Source organism: Pipra filicauda, unplaced genomic scaffold, assembly GCF_003945595.2.
Source record: "Pipra filicauda isolate LSUMZ 115617 unplaced genomic scaffold, ASM394559v2 scaffold133_size2016399_pilon, whole genome shotgun sequence".
Lineage (NCBI taxonomy): Eukaryota > Metazoa > Chordata > Aves > Passeriformes > Pipridae > Pipra > Pipra filicauda.
The window spans coordinates 1,645,326-1,659,914 of record NW_024103807.1 but is presented as its reverse complement, the minus strand read 5'-3'; the positions used below and the strand labels follow the sequence as shown (position 1 = coordinate 1,659,914).

General features: G+C 38.5%; 1 protein-coding gene and 1 non-coding gene across 9 annotated transcripts in view; both read right to left on the bottom strand.

The window, feature by feature from the left end:
* Positions 1-14,589, bottom strand: part of CKAP5 (cytoskeleton associated protein 5) — a 76,052-nt gene that overhangs the window by 30,541 nt on the left and 30,922 nt on the right. For 6 of the 8 annotated variants that reach the window (XM_039378296.1, XM_039378295.1, XM_027719480.2 and 3 more), the window contains exons 22-36: positions 14,282-14,456; positions 13,617-13,730; positions 11,515-11,643; positions 10,731-10,925; positions 9,942-10,077; positions 9,068-9,156; positions 7,772-7,897; positions 6,966-7,115; positions 6,359-6,562; positions 5,489-5,624; positions 4,464-4,657; positions 2,555-2,727; positions 2,316-2,339; positions 1,243-1,416; positions 697-817 (exon numbers count right to left, since the gene is read on the bottom strand). In XM_039378296.1, the coding sequence (XP_039234230.1) occupies positions 697-817; positions 1,243-1,416; positions 2,316-2,339; positions 2,555-2,727; positions 4,464-4,657; positions 5,489-5,624; positions 6,359-6,562; positions 6,966-7,115; positions 7,772-7,897; positions 9,068-9,156; positions 9,942-10,077; positions 10,731-10,925; positions 11,515-11,643; positions 13,617-13,730; positions 14,282-14,456 (2,140 nt within the window). The remainder of the gene's footprint in view (positions 1-696; positions 818-1,242; positions 1,417-2,315; positions 2,340-2,554; positions 2,728-4,463; positions 4,658-5,488; positions 5,625-6,358; positions 6,563-6,965; positions 7,116-7,771; positions 7,898-9,067; positions 9,157-9,941; positions 10,078-10,730; positions 10,926-11,514; positions 11,644-13,616; positions 13,731-14,281; positions 14,457-14,589) is intronic. The other 2 variants (XM_039378294.1, XM_027719482.2) reach the window with 1 other exon arrangement.
* Positions 525-634, bottom strand: LOC113987169. The gene has a single exon (XR_003540402.1). It is a non-coding gene; the product is annotated as a small nucleolar RNA SNORD67 (small nucleolar RNA).

Below are 14,589 nucleotides of genomic sequence, written 5' to 3'. Positions count from 1 at the left end.
AGATTTAAAAACAAAACACTAGTAAAGTCAACACAATGCAAACAGTGCAAAATAACAATGACTTAAAAACTTCTCTGTAGGAAGGGCCTTGCCTTGACCAATTGATTTGCCAAGGCACTTGTATTCTAAGCTTTCACCTGAAATCAGTACCCACTGACCTGTATTGCTAATCCCAATACAACCAATTATTAATCTTTTAGAGAACTGCAATCCTATCCTGTACACAAATGAAAACACTCCATTAAAAATTCTGGAATTAACAGTTTTATGAAATCTTTTAAGTATTATGAAAACTCTGAAGTAGTTAAAGCCACCCTAAAACCACATAAAAACTGAGGCAAGACAATCCTTTTGCAGAGGATCTATAAACCAGTTTACACTAAAAATTAAGTCTCACTGACTAACTGGCTTTTTCAAACTCATAGTACAAATAATTTAACAAAACCAAAATGATAACACAGAATCACTAATGAAAAAAGTGTTAAGTCTATTCTACCTCTTCCAAGTGGAATTTCTATTGCTAAAGCGAGTCAGATGGCCCCTGTGCACTTCGTTTTGTCATCAGGGAGATTCTGAGCAGAGTCCACGTCACCTGACATGATTGCTCCACACAGTGCAACTCATCACCCTCGCAGACAAATAGTTTAATACAGTGTGATTAGTTGCTATGATCAGTTGCTACCTTAATTCACTTACCTGTGTCAGAGCCTGAATGCTTGTATTTATATCACCACTGGCTACTTGGGAAATGACAAAGTTGATAGTAGAAGCTGTGTTACTGTGCATGTCATCAAAGTGTGGGGACACAGCACGAATTCTAAACAGTTGAAAAGAGAACTCATTACTTTTTGGAGAGCTACTTTAATTCCCACTTAACTGCTACATTTCAATCAAGATTTAGAGACAAGGGAAAACGATTTCATTCTTCACTGAGGATAGTCAAGGAAGGAATCACTCTTTTTAACTCATCTATAGCGCTACTTGTAAGGACACTGATGATGCATTTACAAACTCAGAATTCTTTTACTATAAAAATACATAAGTAGAACTCAGGTTTTTCATTAAAAATAACTGCTCTCCAGATTTCAGAACAGTGCAAAGGACCTTCGTTTTGACATCTCTTCAAATTAGCTGACACTACCCTCTTATGTAAACAAGTCTGAACGTAGAAAATAGCCAATTCAGCTTCACAAAATAGTTTTTAAGCAGCCCTGCTGGTTTCACTTAGGAGTTTAAACTCACTTGGGCTCAGGAATCAAGACTGGCTCAAAAATATCATCTAGTTTGTGCTGCACAAGTGCTGGCATCTCACATCTGACAGTTCCGTTGTCATTTTCAATTTCATCAAGATCCAGCTGAAATTCCCGTGGAACAGTATGTGTTGTCTCAGAGTGACCGCCCATGTTGCGATTTTGGCTATAGAAACCAGGAGAGAGGTGTTTATTACACATACATAAGAGGCAAGAGTATTAGCACTAGCATCCACTGGTAGGCCTAAAGCTCTCAGAATAGCACAGATTTTGGAGTTCTGATTATATTTAAGCCCCCTAATAACTCCCTCTGCCTTTCCCCTAAGCCATGAGTAAAACAAACTTTTGTGGGCCAGAAGAGCAGCTGCTAGTCACTTGCTTTCGACTTCCTCTTGTAACCCACAAGACCCCCTGCACCTGTGACAGGTATGCAATGGTTTGAGATAACTAGTAGAGTTTACAGGAGTACAAATGGAACATAGCTTTGAAGTTAGTGTGGCTTCTTTCTCCACTCACTTTTTTTAATGACGGACAGGATGCATATGTACACAGCAACCTTGCAAGCTCCTCTGACTCCCAGCATCCCACATAACTTGTGCTGCATATTGGATTTTTAAGGAAATATTCTAATACATAGTTCTCAACACAGATTTTTACTCAGAAATAATGAGCAGGCAACAAGCAATACAGTTTCTGAGCTTTTTGTTTCTGGTACTGTTGCCCCAGGCTCTACGATTCACACATGCTTATCCAATTCTGTGCTTTATGTTTAACATAACAAGTTAAGAACAGGGTCCAACCAATACAAAGTTTAATCTAACACATTGGAAGTACTCCCAATATTCTGAACAGCTGCTTAATGTGGAAGTGCCAAGTCTGCCTGCAGCTTGATCTATGGTCACCTTGACAGAAACCTGTATTTTTGGTTTCTTTTCTTTATGTCAGAGACCTGTAAATAACCTAGAACTAGTCATGGCAAACTCGTCACCTCAGGAAGGGATGACAGGGATAGAAACTGAAAGATACAAGAGCCTTGCTACCAAGGAGTTAGTGGGCAGTACTTACATCCTATAAGTGCGATACATAATTCTGTCCATGGAGAAGCAGTGAAAAGAGGCACAAGACCATTTAGAAAGATTTCAAGACAGACAAGACAAAAAAAGTTTCAGACATTTTGATTTATATTATATGGCCGATTTTCACAACATGCAAAGATGATGATATGAGAACTAAAATGACATTGCCAGACATGATATTAGCACATACACTATGCAGGGTAGAGACCACAACGTATCATTACATACTTGAGCTTGGAGGACATGTCCTCAGCTGGCCCCTTCCGCATCACGCCAGCGTTAGCACTGATGTTTTGAGTACGTTGAGGTTTCTCCTCTGCCTGTCTCACAGGAGCCGCAGAGGGTCTCTTGGCTGACCGTTTTATTCTTTCCTCCAGCATGCTCATGTCTTTCTCAGAAAGCTGTAACACACAATACTTTCACTCAACTCGAGTTGTATGGATTTTAGAAATCTAGGTCACCTACAGGATGCATATCACTTACTACTGCAGACTGAAGTTCCCTATCACCAAGGCAGGAACTGTCAATGCTATCACCTACCAGCAAACTAACAGGGCCACTTTGGACTGCCAGATGTTACTTCAGAAGCTAATTAACCTATACTGACAAGCTGTAATACGAAATACAGTTATTTCTAGTCCACATAATTTTCAAGAAACAATTCATCTCGAATTCAAAGTATGGTACTATCAAGTGTTTCCAATTGTTGCATGTGTTGCTGCAAAAAACTCAAACAAAAAGCCGCCATCCACCTTTTCTATATTCCCTATTAGGAGATGAGGCAGTGCTTTAATACTCTGGACCCTGCCACAGAAGCCGGAGTCCTTCTTACAGTTGTCCTGTTCAATGTACTAATCATTCAATCCCAACACAAGATCGAACTTTAAACTCCAACTCAGGCAGTGAAAAGATTCATATATACCTGCTTACCTATTGGACCAAAGATTACCAATAACTACATTTGAACACAAGTAAGCATGACAATTTTGTGAGAACTACTCTACAACATCCCTATGATTCGAAAGCCTTCCTGAGAACCCACACATTTTAGTTGTGACATACTGAAGCTCAGAAAGTCATAGTTAGAAAGGGCCGAAGAGTTCAGGTGCTACAGTTCTTTTCTTAACCTTGAAAATCCAAAAGCAAATGGACTATGCAAAGCTAAGGAGGAGACAGATTGCACTCTGACCAGTAGTTGAAATATGATTGCATTCTAAAATGTTAATGAAAATGCAACATTAATTCTCATGGAAATGGTTACCGGAGAAAACAAAAGTCACATTAAACTTCAACTTTTCAAGAAGTTGCAAAGGCAAAAAAAAAAAAAAAAACACAACAAAAAGGGGCAGCCTTCCTTCCCTGCTCATCATATTCCATAAAATATCCATTCAAGTTATTCTTTATAAACAATTTAATTCCCATGAAAGTCAGTGTTTTTCTTGTTTCTTCCAGCTTTGTTTTTTATTCATGCACACCCAGGTTATGGTGTGCATGTACACCTCCTATGAAGACAGGCTGAGAGCTGGAGGTTGTTCAGGATGCTGAAGAGAAGGCTCTAGGGAGACATCATAGCAGCCTTCCAGTACCTAGAAGGGGCCTACAAGAAAGCTGGAGAGGATTTCTAAATGGAGCACGTACTGATAAGACAAGGAGTAATTACTTTAAAATGAAAGAGGGTAGGTTTAGACTGGATTAGAAATTCTTGACTGTAAGGGTGGCTGAGGCACTGGAACAGGATATGCCATCCCTGGAAGTGTTTAAGGTTGGATGGGGCTCTGAGGAACCTGGTCTAGCGGAAGGTGGCTTCGCCATGGCAGCAGGGTTGGACCTAAATGATCCTTAAGGTCCCTTCTCAAACCATTCTATGATTTCATATATTCCACAATCTGGGATTAACCAAATAATTTACAGCACCGCAGATCTTATGATAATTATTTTCAAAACTACAAAATGCTCTTGACGCCAACAGCAAGATGACCAATCACAAGCAAAACAGTGCTAATCCTCTACAAAAGAGTAAGGAACAAAAAAACCCCAAACAATCCCACAAACTAAACAAAAAACCCCAAAACCAAACCAAACAAAACCTACCACCTAAATCCCAAACCCCCATAATCTTATTTCCAGTTATACTCACATTTCCAATCAGCTTGAACACTTGATCACCATGAACGTTATAGACAGTCACAATGGTGTTCAGGGCAGCATTGCGCACGGTGTTGTCCCTATCACCAATATGAGTTGCCATTTCTTTTAAGGCTTTCCCTGGAGTTGGCTGGCATACATTCATGCCATATGATTCAACCAGGCACCCAAGCTCTTCCAAGCATTCTAAAGAAACAAAATAACATACACATATTCAACTTGAAAGCTGCTAGAAAGAGAGCACTCCCAGTTTCTGTGTTGCTTGGACAATGTGAACATTCACTGTAGAGAACTGTCAATCACAAAGCTGATGACAGACACACTTCAGGTGATTTACAGGATGAATAAATAATAAATATTGATGAATAAAAGTAAACTACAGGTTCAGACTACTTCACACAGATAGAGTATGTAAAAGCTGTCAGTCAGCCCTATACCCTTCAAATATTTCCTGTTACCTTACATGAGCAATGTTACAGTTAACTTCACATCTAGATAGTTTAGACAGTTGTGAGCTTGCAATGCTATATTATGTAGAGAATTTAACTTCCATGTTATACCAGGATAAGATATTTTCAAGGCGACTAGGGAGCTGTTTGTAGTTCAAGCACCTTAACTTTATTACAGACCTTACTTGTGTTGAGACAAATGTGCAATGTAGAGACATTTGTTGATCAGATTAACTGATTCTCTTGGTGACTAGGGCAAGAGTATTGTCACCCTTCTCCCCAGCACTGTTTCACTAAGAAAACAAGCCTACTCAAGGGAGACACAATCTTAATACTGATAGCAATGACAGATTGCTCATCTTTGGAAGGTACAAAGGCAAAGGCACCAAAATAAAAAGCAATATGATACTTTAAAATCTGATCCTTTAAACACGAACATCTGCATAAAATGCCACATGCAGACAAATCTCACATCCCACCCCACACTCTTATGCTGGGTTTTTCAAGACACAAACCAAAGCAATTTCAAGTACTTTGCGTAAGCCCAGTTCAAGCCGCCATTTCGCACCTGCACGTTGTTTTGAATTTTTGGATTTTGTCCCCTCCATGATGAAAGGGAACATCTTGCTGGCTGGATAGATGAGACACATCCTGTTCAGAATGGCACGTACGTCTTTGCGGATGACATCTTTCGGTTCTCCTACCTAATGGAAAATTAATAAAAGAAAAAGAGGGGAAGAAATATAGGATATTTTAAACAGTCTCATGACACTCTTTCACTCTTCTAAATAATGTCAGGCAAGCCAGAATTATTCTCAAGGCAAAACTCCTTTTTGGTCAATGTCTTTTAAAGGGAAATATGCAGGCTTCTAAGTGCCATATCTACATATCTTTTAAATACCTCCAGTGATGGAAGCTCAACCACTTCCCCGGACAGCCTGTTCCAATGCTTGACCAGCTGTTTGTTGAAAAAGTTTTCCCTAATATCCAACATAACCATCTCCTGGCAGAACTTGACACTTTTCTCTCATTCACTTGCTATTTAGCAAGAAAGAGACAACACCCACCCCACTACAACCTCCTTTTAGGTAGTTATACAGAGCACTAGATATGCCCTGAGCCTCCTTTTCTCCAGGCTAAAAAACTAGGCCTGTTGTGTCTCATACAACTGGCCTCGGCCCATCTATCCAGCTTGTTCAGATCCCTCTGTAGAGCCTTCTGACCCTCCAGCAGATTAACACTCCTGCCCAATCACTGATGAAGATATTAAACAGGACTGCCCCAACTCTGAGCCCTGGGGAACACCACTCATGACCAGCAGCCAACTCGATTTAACTCTATTCACAATATATTTAGAATGAACATATTGTAGTATTTGATGGTATCCTGCTATATTCCTCATGAAACATAAGGTTAGTTTGTGTAAAATAAATTGTACCTTTAGGATAAGATACGGAATGAAAGAGGATGCTTCATTTTCAGTGAGGTGATACTCTTCTTGACTCAGCATATTGAAAAGCAATTTAAGGTATTCGAGTGTTTTCATCAAAACACTTGTATTGGTATCAAAGAACCGCAGGGTAAGCCATTTTAAGATCAAATCCAGGCAGCTGATGACTCCGTCTTTTTCACTCTCCAAGTGCTTGAAGGAAGAAAAAAAGAAAAAAAAAGGTTAAGCATAATCACACACACACACAGAGTTCAAGAAAAGAACAGAGAATAAGCTAAGCTATGTCTGATAAGATAGTCTACATTTATTGGTCAATTCTCAGAACCATAAATACTCACTTTTAACTTATACAGCTTTTCTGAAATTCTAAGAGAAGTCTCTGGTGAGGAAGTTTTCCCTTCTCCCAAGAAACAGTATTAATACCAACTTCACCATATCTCTGAAAATTATTTCTATATATGTTTTAGGTTTCAACTTCACAGAAAAATGACTCGACTCCTCAGAGAATTCCTATTTGATTTGAATTCAAGTGGAATCTGTCATAGCAGAGAATAATTCCATAGCACATCATCTACTACCACAGAGACAAACTCACCTCAATCATAACAGCCAGTGCTTTGTTGTGGTGCTGAAAGTCTGCATGAAACATCTCATCCTGTAGCCATTTGGCCACACAAGTGGACATTTGAGTTTTTAGCTGTTCAATATATTCATCACGGGGAGTAGTGAAATTCCACTTTAACACCTGTAAAAGGCAGCATTTAGAACTCAAAGTAAGCAATATATTTTCTTCCTGAAAGACTCTGCTGATTGTATATCATTCAGTTCCGCTTCAGAATCTGTTTTCAAAGTCTTCTTATTGTCAATAAGTAACAGGAAAAATCAGTGGTGTTTGCTCACCTTCTCTTACGTGAAAAATTTTCTTCATGTGGACTGGTTATCTTTAGGTCATCATCTTAATAATTATCACTTAAAGTGGTTGGTTTTAAGCTACAGGCAGGCCTAGCAAGTTACAAATAACATGCATGTTTTCAGTAACAGAATTTCCCTAAGAATTGCTAAGTAGGGTTGTTCAAAATAAGTAAATTGAAGCATTTACAATGTATCCTGGAACTCTGTACCTGAAAACAGCTGACTAAGCTTAACGATCCTTCACAAATTTTCAGCATTTATACAGTCATAAAAGCCCATATGCACAAAATTTGGAAATCAGAAGAGAAACATCACAGTAAGCCAGATATTGACCTGTGAAATTCAACTGAAGAATCTGTCCAAGAGATGGACAGTGACTATAGCACTTTCATGCCATAGTACATTTTATTCTAAATTCAAAACTAACAAATGCCATTTAAAAAAAAAAATCTCCTTCAAAACTTGTGAATACATTCCAATTTTTCTCACCTTCAGACCTTTCTCCTCTTTCATCCTCTGTTCTTTTCCATTTGGGACTATGATAAAAATAGGACCTGATTTATCGTCGTCTTCCTTCAAATTAGGCTTGCTTAGCACTTTCTTCCCTTGTACACCCTGAAAAAAGCATAGTATTAACAGGCAACACAAGACATATATATGCCTCAGTCCCAGCAATTGCAAGCATTAGATACCAGCCAGTCTCATGCTGCCTATGTATACAAGAGCCAGACAGAAGCTGAAAGAAAAATGTTGATTAGAATTTTAAAAGTGTGTGCTCTGCTGCTGTGGAAGCAATACCCATGACAGTGTGCACAGCAGTACCCTGTGAAGTATGACACATCACTCAACCAGTGTGCTAGTCACCCACACATCCCTAAAACCCAACGTGGTACCTGTTTGATAGACTGGCTCTTTGTCAGACTTGAACTGCCTTTGCTGAGGCTTGTATTAGCTTTGGGCAGGCTGGCATTACCCTTGGATATATTGCTATTAACATTTGACTGCTGTAAATAAGCCACAGAAAAGTCTTTGTTGTTAGACAGCTATTTACTCCTAAGAGTTACCATTCCAAACCTTTTAATGCATTTGCAGCAAAGGCCTTAACTCTACAATCCCAGTTCTGAACTATTGACAGAACACCGCATCGACTTCAGCAAATCTACAATATCCTTCAAGGTCTGTTTTGCTCATTCTTGCCATTAAGATGCACATAAAATGTTCTTGTTATAGCACTACGTCAGACAATGGAGGCAACAGGACTAAAACAATTCAGGTTATTTTTAGTTGTACCCACAGGACAAACTTTAAAGTTAATAGCAAAAAAATTACTGTAAAGCAAAACAGAAAAACCTAACCACAAATTGACTGTAATCAATTGAGATTATTGTGCTTTCAAGCATATTCCTTCCCTTTTTTCACTAGTGATTGAGAACATTTTACTCTTCATATTTTAAGGCAGAGACAAATTTCTTTTGATATATGGGTTTGAAGTTAATGTTAAAGTATAACATTGGAAGTGTAACAGTAAGAATGAATTCTCAATAGCACAGAATCAAGGAGGCCAAGCAGATTTCAGACAAACTGAGTCTCTCACAAGACTGCATTTTTGACAACACAGACTTTAAGAATTAAATAGGTAATGACAACAGCAGTGATTGGGTAAGTGATACGGGAACACCTGTCACTTTGGAGCTCAAGGACTATACTCTTCTACCCATAACAGATTAACAAACCACAGCTATTAACTTCATGGAACTGATCTTGTACAAAATAAAACTGACATACCTTAGTTTTAGAGGACAGTCCTCCTGCTTTGGCTTTTTTGGGATCAGGCTTGGATTCCATGGTATTAGACGCCAAGTCATCAGCAAATGCTAGAGAAACAATAGACCATTTCAAGCTATCTTCAAGCCTATTTTAGGTTATCAATTTTCTGTTCTAAGAACAGAAGAAAAACTGCTCATGGATACAATATACTTATTACACAGATGTCTGAGGATTTTAGACCCACAGAGAAGGTCCCTTAAATTCCATGTTAGCATATAAAGTTCTCATAATTAATATCATACTATGTTAGCAAAATTGTCATTTTCCAAACAATTTACAAATGCACAGACACATACTTTCCAGGCTAATGTCTAGAGCTGTAGTTGCACCTGGTCTGAGCAGGCAAGCTAGCCCCAGCAGAGCAATAAGACAGGACTGCTTCTTCAAATCACTTGTCCCCTAATCCCATTACCCTCTTTTGCATCAGCACAAGCAATCTGGTAGTCCCAGAGTAAACTACATTGAAGAAGTAGTCTAGATAAAAAATCATGTGAAAACATTTTAAAATCATATTATATTAAAATCAGATTAGTATTACTAAAAGCCTCCCCCTGCAGCCCCTGGGTTTTAACTTCAATACCAAGTAGATATTTTCAAATAGCAGCTGACAGATGGCTGTGTGGAAAGGAAGCACCCTCCTACACTGGAAGCTGATTCAACTGCAAGAAAGGCCAGAACTGCAGACAGAACTCACTAGATTCCACAGTTCTTTGTAACCCTAACTATGCTGAATTCCTCTTCTCCAGCTAAGTATGTTTCTTCCTCTGGAATGTCAAAAAGCTTCAAAACCCACCCTTTTCTCAGATGTTTCCCAGAATATAAGAGAGGTTACCTGACCCAGGTTGGAATTTGGCTGGAGCTGTTCCCCCTACCACTCTGGAAGATGATTTAGCAGGGGGAGCTGGTTTGGCCGGCATGTTGGCTTTGGCTTTCTCAAGCATGGCCAGTACTTGGTCTTTGGAAGTTGGCTAGAGAACAAAAAGGGGAAAAAAGAAGTGATAAATTTAGCAATGACTATCACTAATCTACTAATAAACTAGCCACAGACAAGGAAAACAATAGTAGTTTGAAACAAGCTATTCTCTGTTTACTACTTTCCAGGATGCTTATCTTAAAACATCAATGTTCTCAGATACTTTTGTTCTGAGATAAAACATCTTTTTATTAAGTTTCTTCTGCAAGTCCTATGGGAAACATGTGCAGCAGCAGTCTGTTCTAGGTGAGTGGTCCTATGAAGTCAGTGGAGTGCCCTACAATTATTCTTCACTCAAGGGTTCATAAGCCAGACCAAACTGCTAGAAGCCATCTGAAAGTATGAGTACAAAAGCATACAATGGGACAGTAACTGGTATGGAAGCTTTCTGCAGGTAGATTTTTTTTTTTTTTTTCCAGAAGGAATGAAGAGTGAATAAATATCAGGCTCTTGAAGTGATAAGCCTGTAGTGGTAGTAATCATTTTTGAAGTAGAGAAAGCTCTAACTCACAGCCTCCTGATACTGTTTTCAGCCCCCCTGAAAATATTTGATGCAGACAAGCTTACATGACTCAGGACAGCATATCATGAGACTGTTCATATTCGCTCATTCAAGGTCACATTATCTAATCTTTGTGACAGAAATACCTTCAGCTTGCCAGTGGCTTTTGCCATCTTCTCAAAGCCAAGATGCATCATAAAGAACGGCAGGGCATCCTGTGCCTTTTTGCGCACATCCCCGTTTCGATCTTCAAGGCAGGAGTACAGGTGAGGCACGCACAAGAGTAGGTCAGAAGGAACAGAGCGGAGGGTAGGCAACTTCTCAGCCAACCAACCAAGAAGCTGAAACAAAGTTTTAAAATAAAAGCTTTTGAAGAAATGCTAACACTGCTCTGTCAGGCCACAAGACTGAATAGTAGTCCCTCACACAACTCTGTGTGAGTAGGAAAAACCCACCGCAAACTTTCTTCAGACAAATATTCATAACTAACATCAACTTCGATGTTAGCAACAAAAATAAGAAGTTGAGTACAATATGTTAATACACATCTATCTTAAAACTTGAAGCATAGTCTCTTAAAACTCTAAAAGGTTGTTGCTTTTGAAAGCAACAGAATTCCATGTGCTCTTTTTAATGACTCCAGTTCTGTTCCATGGTGAATTTGAGGGAAAACATACTAGCACTTAAAATGCTAATCAAAACAGACAAAAGTTTCATTTTAGAGGCACTGAATGACAGCTACCATGCAGGAAGAAAGCTTGTTATTAGCCTTTTGAGGTTTAACAATTTTATGTCAGTACAGAGACTCACCTGCTTGTTTTCTCATACAATTGTAGCATTGTGCCATTTCAGTCTGCATAGATAAACAATCCATAGAACATAAGGTTATTTTGATTAGACAAACAAGAAATTTTTTTGACAGAAGCCTACCTCTTGCCTTAGGAAAGGATTTTCTTTTTTGAGCTCCTCAGACAGGTCTTCCCCTTCCAACCACTCTTTCATGCCAGTTTGTTCAGCCCAGGCATTCACAGTTGCTAATGCAGCAGCACGAACATTATTCTGCAGCAAGAACACGATTTAAGAAGAATAAACGTAAAGAGGGGTCAGAAGTTTACAACAGAAGAGGCAACAATCAACCTTCCTATGAAAGGAAAAAGCTTTCACATCATGGGCGTTGAAATCTCTTTTTTTATTCACTGCTTGAGAAGTCTAAGATTCGGAAGAATTTGTTTTTAGTGATGGTATCAGCTGCAGCCATTACCAAATTAGACTTTATACTTATCTATCATACAGCACATCAATGAATCAAGGCAGGTGGGTTACGGAGCCTGCTATTAGGGCACTCTTATTTAGGACACACATGAGCAAAAGTCAAGTCAGGAACAGGGAAAACCCTCTAACTCCTACCAATTTCCATATTTAGGTTTTTTTCAAGCAAAATTTAGAACAGCACCCTTTTTTGAAAGAACTATGTAAAGTTATGAGAAGCCAGATGGAATACCTAACAATCACAGTTCTTTAAAATGTTATCAGTGTAGACATGACTCTATAATATGATCCTCTACTGCAGGCAGAATTTATGAGGAAAGCTGGTAATGTGACAAGATTCATTTATGTTTAGTATAAATCAATATTAAATGTAGAGGTAACATTCAGGCATATATGTAAATAAGTAGTGAGCATCCTTGCAAATAACTTGGCCCATCTTCAGTCTCATTGAGGAAAAGAAACAAATCATGAGCTGCAGATAAACAGATGCTCATCAGCCTCTCTGGCAAGACCTTGGTTCCCCATCACCCAAATTTAATTTGTCTTCATTCATACTACAAGCTGTTGGCTTTCCTCAATTATTCAGTGGGTCCACTATAAACATATTGAAGCAGGGTGCAGAAAGGACCATCCTCAACCTCAAAAGCTGGATAACTTTGATAAACTAGTTAAATCTTGCACTTGCAGTACTTACAAAAATATTACTGTAAAAATGTTCGAATGAACATAAAATCTTCTGTCAGCATTATAGTTCTTACAAGTAACGTTGGTATTACTCATTTTAGCAACGCTAAGTTAATCACAATTAGTCTTATCCTGTACTTTGAACTGAAGTACCAGGCATAGCTTTGAGCAAGCTGGTCTAATGGAAGGTGTCTGCCCATGGCAGTGGGGTTGGAACTAGGTTGGAAGGTAACCCTACAGACCATCTAAACAATTCTATGACTCTCCAAAGGGAGTTCGATGTTACCTCAAGATAACTGGTGAGCAAAAGAAGAATTCAACAGTCACATAAAATCTCAGTTCTTGAAGACTCTTAAAGACAAAACAATGTGACCAGGAGTTTTTTATCCAGCCCTAGGACCAGTCCTAGTCCTCCACTGTTTGGGACAGGCAGATCCAGCTTCTGTTCTTTTTCCTACTCACATTCAGAGTAGAGACAGCTGAAGTATGCCACCTCTGATAACTGCCTGTGACCCCAAGACATCAGCACCTTCCCAAACTTCTTTCCTCCACTACTTCAAATTAGCTCTTTCCCATGGTCCTAGCTCTGATCTTGACATAGCATCCTAACAAGCTCAACACTGACATTATACAAGCTTCAGTGTCAGTTGTGAGTGTCCTGTGTCTACCTACAGGTCTCCTACACAGTGAAAAGACAATAACAACGTATACTGGGATCCACAATGATACACTAAAAGCACCTTTACCAAGCAAACTGGCTTAATGCCTAAGGTAGTGTACTTGCAGCCTTAGAAAATATGCATACACTCACCACGTTTCATTTAAAAGCCAAATTATGACACTGACTGGGTTTAGTTACAAGCAGGAGACCACAGCTCAAGTAGAATATATATTCAGGTACAAATTCATATTTGGATAATATGCTGTCATTCAGGCAAGAACTTTTCAAAAAATGTGTAAGCTTCCAAAGAAAGTCTAAACTGCCATCCACCTCAAAAATCAAGTCTAAATAGCAACAGTTACTTTCAGACATAGATCAGATATGCAAAAAGGCAAAGAGATCTTGATGACTGTCCTACCTTACTATCTCCTAGGACTGTAATGACAGGAATCCCCAAATTTTTCACATGCTGTTTGATATTGGGACCCATTGCTGTTGCTAGTTGCTGAAGAATGCTCAGTGTTTGTTGCACCTGCACATAAAGAAAACACGGTTTTAAAGAAAACAGTGTTACAAGTATGTCTACAAAACCTCCAAGTTATATGGGGAAAAGCAACACTGCTGGTTTTTACTTTTTTTTTGACTTTACTAAAACACTAGATTTTTACTTTAGAATGCCTGCTTAATGACACCTATTCCAGACTTCAAATTCATCACACAAATAAATAAAAAATACTTCCATATTCTGAGCAAGTTAAATTTCAACTAAAAATATTTTTTTTAACAACAGACAATTCACTTTTGTCAAAAGTGAAGCAATTACTCAAACTTATTTGAAGACTTGCTTACACTACACTGAAAGTAAAGACAGATTTTCCTTTTTGAAAGGCTTTTTTAAATAAAAAGAAAGGCAAATATTTATAAAAATAGGCAAATATATGATCTAGAAACATACAATACACTGTTTTCCAGTTGTTGATTTCATGACATTGTAACAGACCAAGTACTAAGCAAGGTTCAGAAATCATAAATAACTGAAGTTCTAAGCTGGAAACAGCTGAAACAGGATTTTGGAAAACATACCAAGATTTTATTGGAGTCATTGAGACGATTCTTCAGAGCAGCTGGAAGTTCTCCTATGTTTGGATGTATGAACTTTGCTTCATTTAATATGCTTGTCACTTCATCTAGACCTTCTTTTCTGATCTTCCAGTTTTTATCCCCAATCTTAGACACTAGTTCAGCTGTGATCTTATCACTGCAGGAGAAAAACAGGTAAAAAGCCCACTTTCTTAGTTATCTATCTATTGGTATTTGAGTGCTTCAATACCACAGATTTCTGCTTACAAAGTTTATAAACGCAAAGTTTTGAATTGCGGTGAAAGTAGGTC